Source organism: Pelodiscus sinensis, chromosome 11 (genome assembly GCF_049634645.1).
Source record: "Pelodiscus sinensis isolate JC-2024 chromosome 11, ASM4963464v1, whole genome shotgun sequence".
Lineage (NCBI taxonomy): Eukaryota > Metazoa > Chordata > Testudines > Trionychidae > Pelodiscus > Pelodiscus sinensis.
In genome coordinates, this window is record NC_134721.1 from 22210663 (window position 1) to 22232861 (window position 22199).

General features: G+C 43.9%; 1 protein-coding gene across 1 annotated transcript in view; it reads left to right on the top strand.

Moving 5' to 3' along the window:
• UROC1 (urocanate hydratase 1) overlaps positions 1 to 22199 on the top strand; it is a 76689-nt gene that overhangs the window by 17644 nt on the left and 36846 nt on the right. The window contains exons 3-11 of the mRNA XM_006131264.4: positions 642 to 735; positions 1801 to 1860; positions 5455 to 5583; positions 6100 to 6161; positions 10797 to 10863; positions 11760 to 11903; positions 19376 to 19464; positions 20189 to 20251; positions 20838 to 21017. Of these exons, the coding sequence (XP_006131326.1) occupies positions 642 to 735; positions 1801 to 1860; positions 5455 to 5583; positions 6100 to 6161; positions 10797 to 10863; positions 11760 to 11903; positions 19376 to 19464; positions 20189 to 20251; positions 20838 to 21017 (888 nt within the window). The remainder of the gene's footprint in view (positions 1 to 641; positions 736 to 1800; positions 1861 to 5454; positions 5584 to 6099; positions 6162 to 10796; positions 10864 to 11759; positions 11904 to 19375; positions 19465 to 20188; positions 20252 to 20837; positions 21018 to 22199) is intronic.

Consider the following 22199-nt stretch of genomic DNA (forward strand, 5'->3'; position numbering starts at 1 on the left):
TAGAAATACCACTGCAGGATTCCATTTACATTAGGTCTCAGTGATTTCTAGATCAAATGTTCTCAGCTTACAAATAAAAATGTAGATTTTGTTCTAACTGTTAACCTTGCAAACTCAATCTAGGAAAGGAGAATCAAGCTGGGACCTTTTCTTCTCCAGCATCACAAATGGTACAGGCCAAACTGTGTCCTCAGTGAAACCTGGGGAACCCTACTGTCTTTGGTGGAGTCACATGGATATAACTGAGTGGCCCTGAAATTGGCACCTAGAAAACAATGCTGGTGATGGGACACTAGAAAGTATTGAGCTCTCTTTTCCATTGGTTTTTCAGGGCTATCAGTAGTAACAAGAACACATTAGATCCTATTTGTGAATAATTGATTCAACAAATAAAGGTAAAAAAATGCTGAATAAAAGTATTTATAAATATTCTTGGATTAGCTTGGATGAATCTCAAATACATAAACTGATAATCTACAGAAGTGGTTTTTTTTAGGCTTGAGCTGTATTTTATTTTTTGTTTCTTCTTTCCTTGTGAATCAGTACCTGCAGCTTCAGGAAGTTTGGGGGCAGCTAAATATGTCATTGTCTTTTTTTTCTTAAGCAAAATCCTTACTGACATCCAAGTATATTTGTTTCAGAGCATACCCCATAGAGGAATATCCTTGCAAAACCAAACCAGCTGCTGCAATAATGCACATGATCATGAATAATCTGGATCCCTCAGTGGCCCAGGTAATGTACCATAGAAATAAAGGAATGGAACTTAAAAGTAATTCACTCCTTATGCTCACATATACACTGAGTATTTTAGGACCTATGCAAGATTTGTGTACCACTTACTCTCATTCAGATCTTCAATATAAGGATTAAATGGGATTGAAGTGGTGCTTAAATCTTGTGCTGGTCCTCTACACAAAGGTGATTTCATCTCCAACCACTGTAGAGCTGGCTTCTTTTTATGTGAGTTAAACAGCCATTTTGAGAATCTGCAGGCGAGTGTATGTATAGTGTGGGATGCCAAAATGATACTTTTTGTGGGAGTGACCCTGCAAGGTTTCTGAGCATCTCCTGGAGGACTGAGGACCAGCCACTTCCTTTTGTTTTAATTAGGGTTAAGAGTGCACCATATTTCTCAGGACTGGGATCTGTGTAGGGCTTAGACTTGCAGTCCCATATGATGTAATCCTAAGGACTTTAGTGGGAATTATGCATGTCAGAGGCATACAAAGTGGGGCATTTTTAGATGCTAAAGCTATGATTTTTATGATTTATGATTTTTAACCTCTATTGGGACACACTGAAGTGGAGTTGGTGACTACTGGAGGTTCTTTATCTAGTTGACTTTTTTTTTTAATCAATTAGGCTTTTTTAAAAATCAATTATGGGAGTCCAGAATACCTGCAGCCAAGATGTTCAGTTTGGTTGGAGGAAAGGGGTGGGATTTTGGCTGTGTAAATTTATAGGCCCTTGTACACATCCGTAAATGTGGTAAAATTATTGTCTTCTCTCACACTGGGAGCCACTGAGTCTAGAGAGCAAAGCAAGATGATTTCCTGGAGGTTCTAGCTTTCCTCCAATGATGGAGTTAAGGGGCTGTAGAATCTGGAGAGTGATCCCTGCTTATTCCATGGATACCAAGAATCTGCAAGGAAGAAATACCCTTCCTCCACCACTCCAACCAATGTGGGCAAGAGCTATGCAAATAAATGGCTCTAATTCTCATTGTTACAGAGGAGCCATTCCGAAATATTGCAGGAAAGCACTAGCTGTAATGTAATTATATTGTGCCTTTCTTAGTTTCCCCAGGAGCTTGTAACTTATGGAGGAAATGGACAAGTCTTCAGCAACTGGGCTCAGGTATGACATGGATTTATTTGCAACCAGAGGCCTTGTGAAAAAGTAGATCAGATTTCACCCATCTGACCTCCATTCTACTTAGGCAGAGTTTGTGATAAATTCTTGGCAGTCATTGTCTCATAATATTCCAAAACATCCTGTTTGGGTAGATGAATGCTGAGTTATTAACTCTAAAGATATACAGAGCTTTTAGTGAGGAAAGCACATGCTGCCAAATAGAAATGTTGTGATGATAATTGTGTATTTTAAGATAATTTATTTTCCTTCTTTTGTACATCTGCCATGCACTCCTGGTTTGTTCAGATAATTTTAAAGGCAAACTGCATCCTAAGATGTAATAATGCGTATTTGTTTGTTTCTTCTAATTTCACACTAGTTCATAAAACATGCAACTCACGTACAATGTTCAGTTTGACTTAAAAAGCACAATCTTGAGTCTCTTTCCAACAATTTTAAAAAAATAGCTGAGGACATTTGAGAAGTACTAGCTGACCATTTCTTTGTCCAGTTTAGCTTCAGTTTTGGTAACACTGAAGGTATGTCTAGACTACATGGCTCCGTCGATGGAGCCATGTAGATCAGTTTATTAGACATAGCAAAATGAAGTGGCAATTGAAATAATCACTGCTTCATTTACATCAAAATGGCCGCCGCGCTGTGCTGACGATCAGCTGATCAGCACAGTGGGGCAGTCTAGACTCTCCGCGGTCGACAAGGGAAGCCTTTGTCGACCGCTCCGGTATGCCTCATGAAACGAGGTTTACTGGAGTGGTCGACAAAGGCTTCCCTTGTCAACCGCGAAGCATTTAGACTGCCTCACTGTGCCGATCAGCTGATTGTCGGCACAGCGCGGTGGCCATTTTGATGTAAATGAAGAGGCGATTATTTAAATCGCCACTTCATTTTTCTATGTCTAGTAAACTCATCTACATGGCTCCGTCGATGGAGCCATGTGTTCTAGACATACCCTGAATGACTTTGGTAAAGGGGTATGGTCAAGGTTTAAATCTAAATTCTGGGTCTGGAAGGTTTAATGGATCCTAAAATCCAAATCTTAAACTTGGAGTCAAAGCTGGGTTTGCAGAACATGGTGGAAGACACCCATATTGCCTGATAGCTCAATAATCATGTAATTTAATGTTACTCCCCCACTTGTACAGATACCTTGATCACACCAATGTCTGTGGGAGTTTGCTTTCCCCTCTAGAGGAAAAGATTTTAAAATGTCAGGTGTTGTTCTACTCATAGAACAAACCTCTGCACACTGTATTGTCTCCATTCTTCATTGTAGTGGCATGCAGTGCAGTGTAGTAACCCAAACACTTTGCAAACACTGAAATTTGCACATGAAAAAATATTTCAACAAAATCACTGACATTCAATGAGCGTCTTTCATACACCCCTCATTCAGCAGAGTATAAAGACAGTTCCTATGAACTCAGAAACTACTCCCTCCATGAATCCCTTTGAGATGCAAAACATTCCAGAGGTGGAAGAGAAGAGAAATGTGGTGAGGCTATTGTCTTTTCCTGCTGCTGGTAGATCTGGACAGGTATGCAGGCAGGAATATGTTGCATCCACTGTAAGGGATATAGCAGAGACATGAGCCTCTCCCTGCAGACTGGAAGATCTAGAAGGATTCTGGCTGTGAATTCCTTCCAGAGCTTACATGAGCTCTGCACATTATTCTGAGACTTCTCTGCACTTCACACAGATAAAAATACCAGTAAAACAGAAATGCACTGGATCAGGTATATCCCTGCTGAAGCTTCTCTGATTTTGGTCCCTTGTTTGTTTTACAAAAAATACCTTAATTTACAGATAAGGGTAAATGAATGGTTTTGTGGTTATGGAACAGGTCTGTGTGATGACAGGCCTGAGTTTTATTGACAGTTCATGTGAGACCTGGGGCACATCACTTGTGCCTCAGTTTCCAAATCTTTGAAATGTGGGTTGTAGTCTTTACCCCACTAAAAGGGCTTTTTGAGGATAAATTAATTTGTTGGCAAAGTGCTTTGGGGCCTTGGGTGGAAGGTACTATGGAAGTGTACTGCATTTCTTATAAATTACTTATAAGACCCTGATTCTAATTTAATATGAACAGCACCTCCAATTAAATTAGAAGCATGCTTGTGTTTTCAGAGGCTGGCATACCTCAGGGCAGAAGTGAAACTACAAGGTGAAACACAAGCAATGCAAAATTTGGTAACACTCTGTCCTTTCTCTAGTTCCCGCAATCTTGTCCAAATTAGATAGAGCCGTGAACGGCAGGAGTTTCACTGAAGAACAAACAATAACTTTTTGTTCCTAGTTACTTTAGAGTAGCAATCGGATGAATGATTGGGTTGTGATGAGGACACTTTGTTCTCTGTGTGTGTTCATGTCTTGAAATCAGAGTACTTTTTTTCCATTGCAAAATTTATCCTGAAAAGGCTGGTTTGGGTGGTATCATTTGCATAACCCCTTGCTTTCTTCCAAGTAAATTATGAAAGGAAAATCCATTTCTAATACCTAATTTCCCTCACTTTAGCTTCAAGAGTTAGAATTGTGACCTAGACTATTCTTTTTAACCCAGGAGAGCAGGATGTGCTTTCCTTTAGAGATATGCATTACTGCTTATTCATCAGCCAGAGGGATAGTGTTTGTACATAAAATATAGCAAAATGTGACTGCTTTGTGTGTTTTCAGTCCATAACCACGTGTTGAAAAAATTCACTTGCAATAACATGAACTTTCTGCTGGAAAATAACGGACTTGAATTAACCCTGCAACCAGTTTATAGACTAAGGGCACAGCTACACAGCAGGGCTATAGCTGAAATAAGCTACGCAACTTAAGGTATGCCATTGACATAGCTGCAGACTATGTTATTTCGGAATAACATTAGTTATTACAAAAAAACGCTGCTGTGTGGACATAGCCTAAGGGACAAATTCTGCTCTCTGGTTTAAATACACAGTAATGCTTTAATTTTGCAGATGAGGCTGGGATTTTTTTGTTTCTAAATGTATCATGGATTGTATTTTCTCAACATGATGAAAAGCGATGATTTTTGTTTGAGATTGAAACTTCATTCACCTTCCAGTTTCAATTGTAATCCATATTTATTTCAAAGGCAAGAAGCCATAGGAGATTTTGAAATCTTGATATCGATGAGGGCTCAGCATGTTTTTGTTGCTGTTTTTTAAAAAAGAAATGTTTTGTATTTGATACTGGGAAGATTTTCAGAAAAGTGTCAGAACCAAATGGCTCATTTCAGGTTAAAATGAGAACAATTCCAAAAATGATGCATTAAATGCTAGAAAGTTATGTTTATGTTTTGTACTGGAGAAAAATACACTTTTTTGCTGCTTTTTCTAAAGCATGTTCAGAATTTTCTCACTAGTAATTTATGTATTTGCTGTTGAGCAGCATCCTTTTAATATACCTTATTAAGAGCAAGAATGTAGCTAAGGCTCTGGTTGATTTTTCTCTATATAAATACATTATGTTAGCCACACAGATGTTCTTATACTAGGAATTTAAGAGCTCAGTGAAGACAGATTGTTGCAAGATGGAAACAGATTTGCTAGTTTTCCTTTGCTTAATTTCCAGTTCTGGCTGGCAATGCATTATTTGTCTGAGATGACCGAAGAGCAAACTTTAGTGATGTACAGTGGACATCCTTTGGGTCTCTTCCCCAGTCATCGGTATGCACCTCGATTAATCATCACCAATGGCATGGTGGGTATTTCCATTTCATTCTGTTCACCTCATCTTAGGCTGTTTTTAAACTTATTCCTTATTAGATTTTCACAACATGAATAAAAGAAAATGCATAAAGCCAAATTCTGCCCTCATTTATTCCAGTGCAACTCTCTCTACATTGGTATAATTAAGGGCTGAATTCTGTCCTCATCAGATGGCCATAATTTTCTGTCTCCATCAGCCTAGGCCAGATCTTAATGAGTGAACCACAGGTGAAAGTTCCTGTGTCCCATTGTTAGTCTTCTGAGCCTTCCAGTACCCATCTCCTCCTCTGCTAGTCTGTAAGATTTGCAAAGCAGGTAAGTTGCATGACAGAGGAGTTACTTTTTCCATTATATTTAGACTATATGCAGCCAAAGCCCAGTTGCCTTACCCTTGGGACTCGTCCCATTGATGTTCATTGATTACTACTGACATGAGTAACTCTAGCAGAATTTGGCCTCTGGAATAGAACCATTGCTATATTCCAATGCTTTATTTTTCTCTTTTTAGATTATTCCCAACTATTCCTCCAGAAGCGAATACGAGAAAATGTTTGCGATGGGAGTTACAATGTAAGATATGCATTTTCATTACTCCTGTTTCAAAGGTTTACAGTCATATATTAACGAAACCAGAGTCAGGGACCAGTTACTTTCTGATTAAAATATCTAATGTAGATGGACTTTAACTGTGTTCCATCATTAAGGTAAGATCTTGATTCAGCAAAGCACTTAAACACATGCTTAATTTTAAGCACGAGAGACCCCATCTGCGTTCAACAATTTAAGTATACACCTAAGTCACATTGGGATGTAAAGATAAACATGTGTATAAGGGCTCAGCTGAATCAATCTCAATCAGGGCCAAAACAGATTTTTAATATTTTGTGAATAAATCATTTGATTACATTTTCTTTGTTCATTGTTCATCCTGTTTATGGAGCAGGGGGATTGTTCACTAAGGGTATGTCTACACAGTAAAATTATTTTGAAATAATAGCTGTTATTTCAAAATAACTTTACTAGCGTCTATACAGCCAAATCGCTATTTCAAAATTAATTCAAAATAGCAGAGCGCTTATTTCGAATTTGGTAAATCTCATTCCACGAGGAATAAAGCCAAATTTGAAATAGCTATTTCAAAATAAGTGCTGTGTAGACACTTATATCAAAATAGGGGGCCTCCAGCCTTCCCAGGGTGCCCTGGTGGCCACTCCAGCCTCAACCAAGAACACTCCTCTCCCTCCCCCCTCCCCGAAGCCCTTAAAGGGGTAGACTCTGGCCACAGTGCCTGTGCCAGCTGCAAGCTTGCCGTCCCAGAGCCAGCAGTCACTGCCCGTGGCTCAGTGGCCCCAAAACATGAGCCAGCAAGCCACTGGCAGCCAGCCCTCTACCACTCCCCAGGAGCAGTCTGCCAGCTCCCAGGAGCCTGACAGGGCCCAGAGAAGGCAGGCGCCTTCCTGGTCCAGGGTGGAGATCATGGACCATATTCAGGTTTTGGGGGGGATGCCCCCAACGTCCATGATCTTCGCACTAGACAGAGGAACGTGGCTGTCTATGGCAGGACAGCTGCCAGCCTGGCCACCAAAGGCCACATGCGAACCCAGGAGCAGGTTTGCAGGAAAATCAAGTTGGTTCAGCAAGACCCCCAACCCTGAGCCCTGAGCTTCCCCTCCCCCTTCTTCCTCTTGCTTCTGCCTTCCAGCTCCCTCTTCCCAGGTTTCCCCCTTCCCTCTCCCGCTTCCTTTCCCCAGTCTCACCAGAGTTTAATTCCCTCCTACCCCCCAGTTCTGTTAAATAAAGAGAGTTTGTATTAATGAAAATACATGTATTTTATTTGACATCAGGAAGGGGAGTTAGGGAGGGGTAAGTGGAAGGACATGAGGGAGGAATGAGGCACAAGCACCCAGTGTGGCAGACCAGGATGGCTCTTAGTGCTCCTCAAGGTGGAAGCTCTCCTGCAGGGCCTCCTGGATACTGACAGCCCCCCGATGGACCTCCCAGATGGCAGCCTGCTGAAAGTGCAGTCAGGCTCGCAGCAGTGCGTCCACGAGAAGCACCAGCATGCCCAGGGGCAGCTCTGGCTCCATGTTGCAGAGTGCTGTGGTGTCCCAAGTAAGGGCAACCAGAGCACACAGAGGCAAAATGCTTTGCTGTCCCTCATCGAGGGAGGTAGGCAAGCAAGCAGGGAAACCTGAGAACCAGCTGTCCAGGGGGGGGTCCCTTTAAGCACAGGCCTCAGATAACCTCAGGCAGTAGCCACGCAAAGTAACTCCTGACCTGATGCCCTGCCATACCTGGTTCTGGCTGGCCTTAAATGCGATACAGCGTCCACTCAGTGTGGACGCGCTATTTCAAAATAGCAAAACTCTATTTTGTAATGCATTTTGTGTGTAGACACGTTATTTCGAAATAAGCTATTTCAAAATAACTCTGTAGGGTAGACATACCCTCAGTTATACAAGAGTTTGCATGTCATGGTAAGCATTAACAGTTATAGTGCTGTGAAAGTTGTGGGGAAGTAGGTGCATGTAAATAAGGTATACAAATGAAGGGGGTTAATATGGAGGATGTACCTACAGGCTAGCATTCTCAAAGGAACCTATGAGAGTTAGGAATCTAGGGTAAACTTTTCAAAAGTGCCTAAGTGATTTAAGTGTTTAGTTCCATGGAAAGTCAAAGTGCATCTACCCTGCAAAACAAAAACAAAACAACCCTCTGTAGCGAATCTCAAAGTCCAAGTTTTCAGGGCTTGTGTTGCCAGGTTAAACAATATCCATGTAGACCTTCCTGCTCAGATTGGAGCACAGGCTATGAGACCCTTTCCCTTCACCTGGTTTCAGCGAGTGAGCTCCAGCACAAGTGGGAATGTCTATACTGCTCTTCTTTAGCTCCAGAGCACAAGCCCAGCAGCCCAAGTCAATTGAAAGGGGGCAGTTGCCTCAGGGCAGGGATTCCCAGCCACTGCTTCCATTACCACAGTGACTAGAGTCCCGGGCCCTTTAAATCGCTGCTAGAGCGCCTGGTGGAATGCTCCGGTTGGCGTTGAGGAGTGGCAGGGGACAGGGTAGCAGTGTGTTCTAGTTGCTGCTGAGAGCTGGCTGCCTGCAGCCTCACCCCCTTGCAGGAGAACAGAGCTGGGCCCCTTGCACCTTGCCCAGTGTCCTGGCAAGTCTGTTTGCCCCCTGACCTGGGTTCTGAGACTCATTGCTATGAGGGTTTTTTTGTAGATATACCCTAAATCAGTGGTTCCCAGCTGCCAGGCTGCATCTGCTCTGGGAGCCAGGAGAACACCACCCAGTGCTTCCCCTCATACCATGATGGTTGGGAGAGGCATGTCCTGCCCTGCTTCTCAGCCAACCAGCACCGGGCAGGAGTGGGGTCTCCTCCGAGACACGGTTCACTGCGCGGTGGGAGGGCGGTGCAGAGCCCAGCAAGGCCCTTCCCCCGGAGCAGCTCATGGAGAGGTCATGTGTGCAGCGCCAGCCCAGTCACACCACAGCCAGGTGTGGCAGAAGTGAGAAGAGGGGGTCACGTTGGCCGGTGGGGCAGAGCACGGCGTGCGAGCAGCCCAATGCCCACGTGCAGGGGGAGTTACCACAGGATGAACCACCAGCACCATGGAGGAGGCTAGAGCCACATCTCTAGCCCCGCACACACTGAGCATGGATCCCGGCCTCACCAGGCTGGACCATGAAGGGTTGGCAGGGGCCTCTGTGTCCACCAGCTGCCTCGCTTGTGCCCTGCCCTGGTCAGCAGTGGAGTCCCAGAAGACGCTGGGCCCAGAGTCTGCACAGGCTGGCAGGAGCGGTCTGGGACTGGTGGCACGATTTTCCTGCACAGCACCACTGCTGGGGGCTGCAGCTGGGCAAACACTGAGACGTTAATCCCTGTGCAAATGCCACCACGTGCTGAGACCTGTCACTTTCCAGTGGGTCACTCCAAGCAGCCTCCTTCCCCTCTTTTAGCTCTCTCTGCCTGGCTCTTGGGCTGCTGAACTATGGGTTGTCTTAAGGGGTGAGGAGCTCTAAGAGGCAGAGGGCTGACACTGGTAGGCATTGGGGCATCTGGGGTGGGGAGATAATACTGCGGAAACTCTGGAGGTGGGGCTAGTAGTGGGGGGCCTAGGAGAGAAGGCATTGGGGAACTCTGGGGATGGGGCTAATATTAGGGAATGGGGGCTGGCACTGAGGAGGACCTTGGGGGGTTGGGTGCAGTGGGAAATAGGAGGCTGGTGCTGGGGGGGGGGAGGTCTGGTGGTGGTGGGCTCTAAGCCTTAAGGGAAGGGGCTGGAGGAGCTGAAGCCAGCTGTTTGTGGCAGCTCTGGGGGCTAGCGCTTTTGGCGAGCCGGCAAAATTTTATTTGCATATTCCTTATTTGTATAAGGAATATGCAAACACATGTAACCAGTTCTCCAAAGGTTTGTGAATGGGTTTGCATATCTTAAAAAAGGTTGGGAACCACTACCCTAAATCACTTAGGCCAGGTCTACACTGACGGAGAAATTCAATTGAAGATACGCAACTGCAGCTATGAGAATTACTTAGCTGGAGTTGATGAACCTTGAACTGAATTTCTGGGGTGGCCCCACAACTTCCCTTACTCCTTGTGACTATGAGGAGTACCAGGATTGACTGAGACACCCTCAGCATTCAATTTAGTGGATCTTTATTAGACCTACTAAATTGAACCCTGGAAGAGTGATTGCCCGAGCGTTAATCTTGCCAGAATTTTAGACAAGGCCTTAGGTGCTAATGAAATTTTTGTCCTCAGCTTTCATTGATTTTCAATAGGGATCCAATACCTACATCACTTCATCCCTATTAGGTATCCCAGTCAGAGCGCTTTGCCCAAATAAAGTCGCGTTTCCCTTTGACTTGTTTGTGCTGCAGTTGTGCACTCTCAAAGCTCCTCCAGTAGCCATGTTTGACCTTACTGCAATAAAGAACTGGCTGTGGGCTTTTGAGGTGATACTGCTGTTGAAGTGCAGCACTTGGAACAATGGTGAGATTTTGACAAGTTATCTTCTTTTTGATGGTGGTGGATAATCTCTTAATCTTAATGCAGACAGGATTCAATTAAATTGTAAACTTGTTAATGACAGGCTTTCTAACTGCAGATAACATAGCCACAGAAAATGCTGTTGTAATGTTAACCTTATTCTGAGGTGACTGAAATGGACATCATTGTGTTCACTACAATTGATAGGTATGGACAGATGACAGCAGGGAGTTATTGCTACATTGGCCCCCAGGGAATAGTCCATGGAACTGTGGTAAGAGATTTGGAAAGGGTCTATACATAGACTGTGAGAGGTGGCTGCTGTGAGAGGGCTGAGTTGACTTCTCTTGTCTGGAGGCTCCTGACAATTAAAAGGAAATAGTTTTGCCACCTCATTAATCAAACTATGGCACCTCCCCAAACTCCTCAAATCAGAGATGGGATCGTGATCCAGACCCACAGTTTGAGAGTGTTTGGATCCAGGGTTTTAATTTGGGCCCATCTCTAGTTTCAACAGGAGAACTGGCTGAACATGCATAATCTGATGCATTGAATATAACGGGTCTTTGGTTCCTCATCTAATTTAGTACTGAAACACAGTACTTTGTTTCTGCCAGATTCTTCCTGCATGGTGTCTCAGAATCCTGTCTAAAGATTTGTGTGCACAGATTTTGTAATCCAAGAGTATATCAGCAGAGTTCTCTAGATTGAATGGGACCATTAGCTAAAGTGTATTCTGTTCTCTGGCACCGGGGCAGGATTGATTCTGGCATCTCTGAATCATCCACAAGAGTTGGATCCCAGGTGTCTCTGATCCTGGACATCTTCAGGAATGATGAGTCTACAACTTTGCTTGGCAGTTTGTTTTATGCTTTAACCATGCAAAGAGATTCTTCTGATATTGAATGTAAATTATCCCTTAAGCCAGTTCCATTGTGCTCCAAGCATTAAATCTTCCAAAAGGCTGGGAAGAGCATTTGACCTTCTGAAAAACATCAGTGCCTTAGAGTATCTTAACTGATTCTGCTTGTAAACAGATGTAAGCTTGACACAAATGTCTAATTAATACAAAAATACAATAGAGATACACACATAATAAATATATTTAAATTGTAGGGATTTTAGGGAACGGGGTTACCAGTAATTGCCTTGTTGTGCCCTGTATTCTAGCTAACAGTGTTGAATGCAGGCCGCCGCTACTTGGGTGTGGAGAACCTGGCCGGGAGGGTTTTTGTCACCTCTGGTCTTGGAGGAATGAGTGGTGCTCAAGCCAAAGCTGCAGTCATTGCTGGATGTGTGGGGATCATCGCTGAGGTAAGACTATCTATCGCCTCTTTGTTTCCCTTCTGTATTCTCTTTGCAGGGCTCTGCTGTGCACAGCTTCCGATCCCTCTCCTCTGCTGAGGCTTGTTCCTCATTCCTTTCAATTTGCCTTCCTGTGCTAACCTCCATTCTGGTAGCATCTGCTCATTTGCCTGCTCTCTTTCCCCACCAAAAAGTAACAGGCAAGAATTAGGCAAAACATGTGACTTATGTGGTCCACATTGAAAAAAAATATTCTTCCCCCAAGAGCTGTGTACCCTTCCAGGGTTTATTATAATCTCCTCCTACTCCTCTGCGCTCTCTAGTTTTGTCTGAGTTCATTGTATTTGATAAGTTCCTCAGAGTACGGCCCTTGCCTTCTGTAGGGTTGCGATGTGCCAGGAACATGCATAGTGCTATCTAAGCCACACACAGTAATTGTGTAAGTGAGTCATTCTGAATGTTGGGGCCAAATTCAGCCCTAGTTTAAATAGGCCTAACTCCAATGAACTTGGGTGGGGATTGTGCCCTTTTATGCCAGGACTCCATTTCTTCTATGCTGTTAAAACAGGGGTGAGTATAACAGGCTTCAGGGGGGCTAACAGACATGCTGGGCCCCCAAAGGGGAACTGCTCCATACTCCTGGAAGGGGTTGGGCAGAAGGGGTGGAACTAGGGGCAGCCAGCCCTCAGCACCACTCAGAGTACACCGTGCCCCCCCAGACAGTCCTCACAACCACCTGGAGTGCTCCAGTAGCAATTTAAAGGGCCCAGGTCTCTGGCCATTGCCACTCCTGCAGTAGTGGCATCAGTGGCTGGGAGCCCAGAGCCTTTTTGAATCTCTGGGCCCTGGGCCAGTTGTCTCGCTCCCCCCCACCAGCGGGCCTGACGGGGTTAATACATCTGATTGCCTCATCAAGTGTTATAAGAGAGCCTAATAATAGACGTGCCCCAAATGTCTGGACCCTCCCTGAATCTCTGTTCCCTGGGGCCCAGTGCAGAAATGCCACCTTGCTGATATCTGTCCATACCTAGCAATTGCACTGAACACAAAGGTGTCCCTTCTATTCAACTCACAATAAGAAAATAAAGAAAATAGCGTTTTGTGTAGCCGGGTTCTCTGTTGTTAGAAAACCTGGTCTTATCACGTTCAAATCTTTACCAAATTTTCTCTGCATTAAAAACAAGAGATTTCCAGCACCAGTAGAAACAGGATCCCCGGTCAACATCTTACCATTGTGCCACATGCTGAACTTCAAATGAGAGTTTCACATCAAAAGTTTGGAATGTATGGAATATTTTCAAAAGTGCTCAGCCAGGCCTGCTGACGGGGCAGGACCAAAGGGGGCAGTGGCCCTGGGGCCCAGTGATTCAAAAGAGCCCTGAGCTCTTTAAATTGCTGCCAGAGTGCCACTGCAGTGCTCTGCATGGTGTTTAGGGAGGCCTAAGGAGGCAGGAGTACTGTGCCCTGTGCTCCAGGCAGTGCTAGGGGGGGCACTATGGTCCGGGTGATACTGAGAGCCAGTTGGCCCTGGACCCGCCCCTTCTGACCTTGTCCCCGCCCCCTCCAGAAGTGTAGAACTGGCCCCTCCCACTTTGCCCAGGAGCCCAGCATGGCTGTCGGCTCCCCTGTGCTTAGTATTGTTGTTATTAGGATTTTACCATTGATTTCAATAGGAGCAGATTTAAACCAAAGCCAAGTGTTTTTGAAAATCCCCCCCTTAAGCAACAAGGCCCATCACAGGTCATTCATCGATCAGTGAAAGACCAGTGGTGCAGCCCATATCTCAAATATTTATCCTGGCCAGTCCTGATTTATTTATACAGACCAATTAGGAAAAATCAATTTCTCTTTCAAATGTTCCATTTTGGTACACAAAGCTTTGGGCTGCTTCATTCTGGATATGCACACTTGGACTTCCAACACCCTGACCCTGAAATACATTGTCTCAGTACCCCCAGGGCACCTTCCTTGGGCAGCCAGAGGCTGGTTTATCTCACTCGGTGCCCCAGCATAACTTAGAGCAAGCTCAGATCTGTTCAGTCCCCATCTATTTAAGTATTCCAATTTGTAAAGGACTCCCAGAGGCAAATACTTTGTCTGGGAAATTGCCAGAGTGCCATACGCTCTTCCACCCACAGCAAATCCCTGATGTGCAGCCTCAGTTTGGGGGAAGCAGAATTTATCATTAGCGCAATGGGAGCATTGCCTGTGCAAAGACTGCCAGAATGGCTCGTCTGTTTGATGCTCCAAGAGGAAAGTTGTCTAACAACCACTTCCAATTTTTTTTAAAATATGAGAGCCAATAGCAAAACAACCTCTCCTCTCACTTTTACCTAGAGTTAGATCAATGTTAATGATATTTTACTAACATTAGCTACCTTTACTGGAAGTTAAAGACCACTAATGCATTAGCAATCCACATACAGGATGTTATGGATCCATCAGGTTTATAAAATGATGGATAAGCGACACATCTAGAAGCCAAACACTAGAATTCTAATGTTGACAAATGTAATTCTGAAATGTAGGACTGAAATGAAATCCACTCTGATTTGAAATATAAATAAAACAAACAGTGCCTCTTCGAACATGGATTTTGCTGTTGCCTTTATGCTCTGATACGCCTTATAATGATTGTTGTTCTAAAATTTCTTTGGTTTCTAACTGGAATCAGTCCCCATCTATTTAAGTTACATAACTCAGAATAATTTTCTATTCCAAAATATAATTAGTAGAGATCAATCATATACTGGGAGACTGGGAATACTGGGGCTGTTTCCTTATGTAATTATTTATTTGTTCTTTTGCTAAAGAACATAAATACAATTCTGCTCCCTTGAACTGAGCTTAAATGGGTGGATGGGTGGTCTTTGACATTGGTAGAAGGAAGTATAGAAGGTTAAAAGACAAGAAATCTGTTGAACTATGGCAGAGTTTCTCAACTTGTGGGTTGGGACCCAAAATTGGCCGGGGCAGGAAGTTATATAGGCCTGTGGTACCTGTGTTCCAGGAATATTCAGGGCCCAGGAATTCAGCCCCACCAGTGTTGAAGACTGGGCCTCTCCCTAGCCCCAAAGACCTCCCTCAGAATGTCTCCTGTCTCCACTTGCTGCCCCTGGTCATTTAAAAAGACCCAGGGATCCCTGGTGGCCACCACCTCCACTGGGTGATCTTTGACATCAGTAGAAGGAATAATAGATGGGTCAGCTTGCTGCCTGCCTGCTCTGTGTCACTCCCAGAAGTGGCCAGCACATCCCTATGGCCCTTGGGGGGGTCCCTGCCCCGAGTACTGAGCCACTGCCAGAGGGTGGGTCACTTTCAAGAACTAGCACTGCCCAAGATAAGCACTGACCTCCAACCTCCTCCTGTCCCCTAACCATCTGCCCCACCCCAGAGTCCGCACCCGGCACCCAAAGTCCCTCCCAGAGGCAGGTTGGGGGGGGGGTGGACTTGGATTTGGTCTGGGCACCCCCCCCCCCCAAATTATCCAAACCTGCCTCTAGAGAAAAACCTGCCTCAAGAATGTTTCAAAGGATCATTTGGCAGCTCCTGTGTCTCCTGTCCCAGGGGGGCTAGCAGGGCTCATTACCCTGCTCCAGGCTGTGCACCCTCCGGGGTCCTGGCACCGCTCAGGTCTGGCCCAGCCGCCATGATGACAGGATTCTGGATAGACCAAATCTGAGTGAGTGGCCCTGCCACCCCATGAGCCAAATCATGACTCTACTCAGGGGTCCAGTCAGTGGAGATACCCCAACTTGAGGGTGCACTGCCAAGTCCAGTCAGCACCAGCACAGGAGCTGCCCCTGTGGGGTGAGTATCAGGCAAGTCCCAATCCCCCTCGGGGCAAGATCCAACAAAAACCACCCCAGGGCCTCCACCCCCAGACTATTGTACTGGGTTGCAACAAGCCATAAACATTTACAACTGGGTCTGTGCCCAAAAAGGTTGAGAATCTGTAGGATTTTAGGACAATTGAACCACTTCTTAAACATTTACTAACTCACCAAACAAATGCTCTACTCTTAATGTAAAGTGTTCCTGAGATATTGTTGATATTGACGAGGCTTTTGCTTGAGTGAAGACTACGGGATTGGGCTTACCAATACAGAATTTTCAAAAATGTTTTTTAGAAAGGTTGATCACAGTGGTTGTTTATCCCTTCCACACTGTAGGGACACACACCTTTACCCAGTTCCTAGGGCTCAAGGTGCAACCTTGTGAATTTACACATAGTGATAACATCAGACTAAAGGATATGTGACATATAATGCCCTCCCACTGGTAGAGTGACCATATTTCTCTATGCTAAATATGGGACACCTGATAACATTATTTGTATTCAAGCAAGTTCAATAGCAGTCAATCAGAACTATTGCAGTACAAATGTTCAAATTAAGATCAAGTTGATTGAGTCCCTGGTAAAAAAAAATACTGTCTAGTAGGATTCTTTCTGGTGGGTGGGCAGCTGGCAAGCAGGGATCTGGCCAGAAGTAGGATCCATGAGCACTGATGGGGAGAGACAGAAAATATAGGAAAATATGTTCGTTTTTAAGAAAAGAACAGGACACCTGCAGGGGGGCTTATATATGGGACCGTCCCTTTAAAAACAGGATATTTGGTCACCTTACCCATTGGTAAGCTCACAGTAGGATAGAATGTATGCCCCAAATTCCAGCAGCAAGATCTTAAGTCATCGTGTGATGGGCATTAGTTGGATCCAGCTCAGAGTGGGAAGTGAACATAGCCAGGATCAAATCCAGCTCCACTTGGCAACTTGCTGAAAACTACTGACCTAGGACCCATGAAGCCCAACTCCAGTTTGAAGTTCCACCCATGAATTCCAACTAGTGGAGTCCCAAAGCAGCCGACTGGCCTGTTGTGCTGAGTGATCAACAGGAACATGCAACTGTCTGACCAATTGGGATCCACCCTGCTCTGGACTGTGTACCTTGTGGCTCCTGCTTTCATTCCCATGGCTCATGACTTCTGACCCATGGTTCTGAACTCCTCTTTGTCTCTTGTCTCTGACCTCCTGGTGTCCTGACCTGGCCTGACTCTGGTTACCAACTCACGGTTCTGATCTTCTGGTAGCCTGACCCAGCTGACTCTTGACCCCTGACTTTGTACTCTGGTAACCGTTCAGATCACTAGATCTGGCCATCCACAATCCAGCCTTGACAGCCAGTATAACCAGTGGGTCAGCTGGGAATTCCATATAGAGTTATGCAGAGTCTGGCCTATCATTTCAGAGGGCATTTTCCTCTGCACCGCTCTGGGTCCCCTGTAGCACTTCCTATGGAGTCTTGCTGCCACTGACTCTACTTGCATGTCTGCATCATACCCAACACTCTGAGAGGTGTTGCAAGGGTGGGGGATTACTGCCAGTTCTGTCTAATTTTTTATGGCCAGATTACCTGACATGATAGCAAATGCTGCAGTGTTTGGGTTGCAAACCCTGCATGGGTATGTTGGAATCAAAAGAAAATCTATTTTCAATATATATGCTACATACCTTCAATTTAAGGCATAAATCTCAGCTGGGCCTTCTTTAATCTATTATGCAGGGGTATAGAGTTAAAGAAGAGGATCCCTAGTGTAACTCCACTAGTCCCACTGGAGTTACACCAGGTGTGACATGAACCTATCATTTTAAAAACTGCTGTCTTGCTGATCAAAGAGCATAAAAGATTTTCTAGACTCTAGTGAAAAGGAAGTTGATGTCTTTCAGTGTGATCCAAGAATGAGATCCAAAACCCTGTCAAGATAGGTCAGAAATACAGTACATAGAATACTGTAACATAGAGGATTTAGACGGCCCAATCAGTGCTGCACTCAGACTTTTAGAATTATAATTGAAAAATCATATATTTGTTATATGCCATTCTGAATTCTTTTCTCCATCACTGGTATTGTTTTGCATAGTATCAAAACAGCATACAAAGAGAAGCAGTCTTCTCTATCAAACTGACTTCTTGGAGTTCTTCTCCACTGGTGTTGCCCCAAACCAAAATTTTGGAATGATATGCCTAATCAGTGGCATGGGAACTGATGAAATGTTTCACACACTGAAATAACTGGGCAAGAGGAGACTTTCCATTGACTTTGGTGGACATTAGATCAAGTCCCAAATATATAACTTTTGTGCCTACATATAAATAGTTTGGTGGCTGGAAATGATAGAAAGAAAATGCTGGGGTGCACTGTGGTAACGAATGGTTGTTTAATTGGGTTATTATAAAATACTCTGTATATCTATGTGCTCATTCACACCATCCTGGCTGCTTTAATCAGTTGGTGCACTGCAGTAGAAAATTGGCTTACTTTAGTTTTTAAGCCTGCATTGTGGCTGGAACTTGTAACTCATATAAGAAGCCTTAGTGATGTGTGAGTTTAGCTATTAATCTTTAAATATGGAGTCACTGCCAAAGTCTCCATAGTATATCTCTGTGTGTGTATGATTCACACACAGAAACACACCAGGAGTAATGATGGGGTAGGGCTCAGATTTGGGATTCATCTTAACTGGACCCTCAACATTCAGAACAAAGAGGACATTGGATACTTGGGTCCAGTTTTGATCCATTTATTTTTTTTATAGAAGTGACAGCTGTCTGGAAGAAGACAAATGATTTTGCTAATTTTGTATCAATTTTTTGCTGAAATGTTTGAAAATTCCAAAAACACTCTCTAGAGAAGACCAAATTTGGTGTTGGTTTTGGTTCCGTAAAACCTCCTTAGGCAGGGCTGGAGCTGCTGAAAAAAATGGCCATCTCTGTGTTTTCAACAGAAAATGGCATTTAGATTAACTGGAAATGTTAATGAAAAAATTACAAGTTTCACAGAAAATATTTGGGTTTTCATTGACAATCTGAAGACAAAAACATTTTTTGTTTTCAGTTTCTCAGTTAAAATATGAAAAATTTCAACAGAAATTTAAAAAATGCTATGAAACCTTTTGGTGTGAAAAATTATTTCCTAACTAGCTGTCAGTAGCGGTTTGTTTTGTAAAACCAGGTTGGTCTGGATCTGGTTCAGTGCTTAATTTGTGCTTGGATTTGCCAGCTGAGACCCAGCACCTCTGGGCTTGGCAGTTCATAGCCCCGGCACTTCTGGGTTTCCTGCATCATTTACAAAAGTAAAATAATTGCTTGAGCTCTGACACTTATTTCATGACAAATTAAGCAATGACCTGACCCCCATTGTATCAAAACCACAGTTTGGGGTTGGGAGGAGGTTTGAGAAAAGATTCAATTCTTGTTCCATTGCTGGTCTGGAACAACAGAAACCAGAACAGAGGGAATCTTAGAAGCTAGATGTATAGAAGATCTATTAAATCACCTAGTCATTGTAGCCACTGCAGAAGTGTTGCCTTATGTACTTTTGTCAGTGTTTTATCCAGTATCATTTTAAAGTTAAAGATGGTCTGGGGAAGCTCTTCCATAGGTGAGATGACACTCCTGTCTCTCTGCAATTTGTCTCAGGTTGATGAAGCTGCACTTCTGAAACGGTACAGACAAGGTTGGCTGATGGAAATCACCGATAGCCTGGACCACTGCATTGCTCGGCTCAGGTATGGCTCATGAAGTGCTTTGTTTGTCCCTCTGGGCAAAATGCTGCTCAAAGGCTGAAATGACCACAGCAGCTCTTGCAATCCCCTACATGGGTGTGCAGGGGAAGGATTAAAGGATAGCTCCCCTTATCCCATCTCTGCTGTTAAATGAGGTAAATGGAGAGTGAATAAGATCCGTAGAAACTCAGCTCATGAATTCCCTATCTTGTTGTTACTCCTTACCTCCATTACAGAATCACTCTGGTTTAAAAAGGATGAGCTCAGTGGAAGTATGAAATCTCCATCTCAGGGATGTGGTTTTAAAGAATACTGTTGAGGTTTTTAAATGAAAGGAATAGTGTTTGGCTTGTCTGGCACCTTAACGTGTTCAGAACTAACAGCACACTCTGAGCTCTGTTTGCTCTGAAACTCTTTGGAGGTTTCTTCCTGTTTCCAGAAAGCCTGTCTAACTAAGAAGGCTGGCTCTTCCTTGTGATGTCCAGTTCTGGGTACAGTGCCTAATCCTGCATTTCTTATGCACCCAGTACTCCCCATCTACTCAAGGAATCCCACTGCTCCATCGGGGTCTTGTAGGTTTAGGCTGATAGCGTTCATAACCTCTCGTTCTGTTGGAACCCCCCTTGTTTTTCTCTGCTGTTTTGAATGAATGCTTTGCATGTTCATGTGTAGTTTGTAAACAGCAACTATTCAGATGATAATTTTTTCCATTTTTAACCTATTATAGGGAAGCAAGAAATAATAAATTTACCCTTAGTTTGGGCTACCACGGGAATGTGGTAGATCTTTGGTAAGTACCCGAAGGTAGGTGGCACTCTTCCTTGCGAGTTAGCTTGGAACAATGCCCAAGCTTGTCAATAAAAGGAATTATCCTTCAAACTAACCATTAAAGCAATGTCTTGACTCTTGCTGGTAAATTGGGTGTTAAAATTCCAAAATGGATAATTACATTTTGTTGACCAAAGTACCCCTTTGGGCACAAATGGATAACTTTGCCTTTGGAAACAAAGAGCAAAGGTAACAAAGCACTGAGCGCTGTTTTAAAATAAATCCTTGGTAACAGAAACAAGAGGATGGTGTCTTAATGAAGGACAATCCCTTGGTAATCAGAATATCGAGAATAGAAAATGTGCTGCTTTGGTGGCTTGATCCAAAGCTCACTGAAATCAATGACAAGGATTATATTTATGTCAGGCATCCACAAACAGGTGTTGCCAATCCATAGTATCCTTGTAATATTATAAAAAATCTTTAGGAATATACCTGAAAAACCCTAATAGGGACTGCTGATGCTCCCAAGGAACATTACTATGAGGTGAAGCTTGCAATGGCAGCCACCAGACAAGCAGTCTATTCATTATCTTTCCTATCCATAGGGAGAGGCTTGTCCATGAGCTTGACACAACAGGAGAACAGTTAGTGGATCTTGGATCAGACCAAACCTCCTGTCACAATCCGTTCAGTGGAGGATACTACCCAGTGCAGCTCAGCTTTGAGGAGGCAAATCAGCTCATGTCGACCAATCCAGGGAGGTTCTGTACCCTGGTGCAAGAAAGGTAAATAATGATCTTATTCATAGATCCCAATGCTAGAAGGGGCCACTGTGATCCGTGAGGCTGCCCTCCAGCATAGCACAAGCCCTAGAACATCCCAGCAATAATTCTGAGAGCAGACCTGTTAGAGGAACATCCAACCTTGGCTACATGGGTATGGCTGCTAAAACTTTCTAGGCTCAGTGTTTATTTTGCTTCTCTCGTGACAAGATTCTTGTCTTCCCCACAGAAAGGCTGACAGAATCAATGGGCCAGACTCTGCTTTCAGTTCTCTCAGGCTTTGTCTACACTGCAGCACTATTTTGGGATACCTGCAGTATCCTGAAATAGCTAGACTGCTGCTGTTGAGCGAGCCCATTATTTTGAAATATAACGGGCTCGCTATTCCAATGTCCCTGTAAACTTCATTCCACGAGGAGTAAGGGACGTTTCAGAATAGCAGTTTATTTCAAAATAAGTGCTGTGTAGGCAGCACCACATTTTAAAATAAGCTACGCAATTTGCATAGCTCAAATTGCATAGCTTATTTCGAGCAACAGGTACAGTTTAGACGGCACCCTGCATGTAAATCTGGAGAAACATTGCTGAAGTTACACTGGGCTAATGCTTTTAGATCCTGCAGAGTGGCTGCTTTTACATAGGTGTATCTGATATAGAATCGGCTCCACAGATTCTAGAAAGGGAAACGGTTTATTAGATTGTTTAGTCCCTCAACCTGCTATGCAGGGTTATTTCCTACTGTATATGAACTAAGGTCTGAAAATATCTGCTGGGGTCTATTTCAGTGGTATGCTGAGCGTTATAGCCTATGTAAGGACCTAGCATGTGAACTAGATTTTATTAAACATCCAGAGCAGAAGATAAACAACATCTATATTCTGTATCATTTCCAGACCTGCTAGTAGCTGCACTAATTGGCTAGGAGCAGGGGAAATGCTATTGTTCCCCACTAAAACCCAACAGGTGCTTGCTGTTACACAGGTTGTTTGGCTCTGAATGCTATTATTCTTCACTCCTGCTGATCTCATTCCATTTAGAAACACTCTTGCTTGAAGAGGTTTTTACCAGAAGAAGACAGAATTTGTCACCTGTTTGGCTTTGGCCCAGGGGCCTAAAATGATTATTTCAGTCTCTCAGTCCTTCATTTTAGATGCTGTTCTGAGAACAGCATTGCATGCAAGCTAA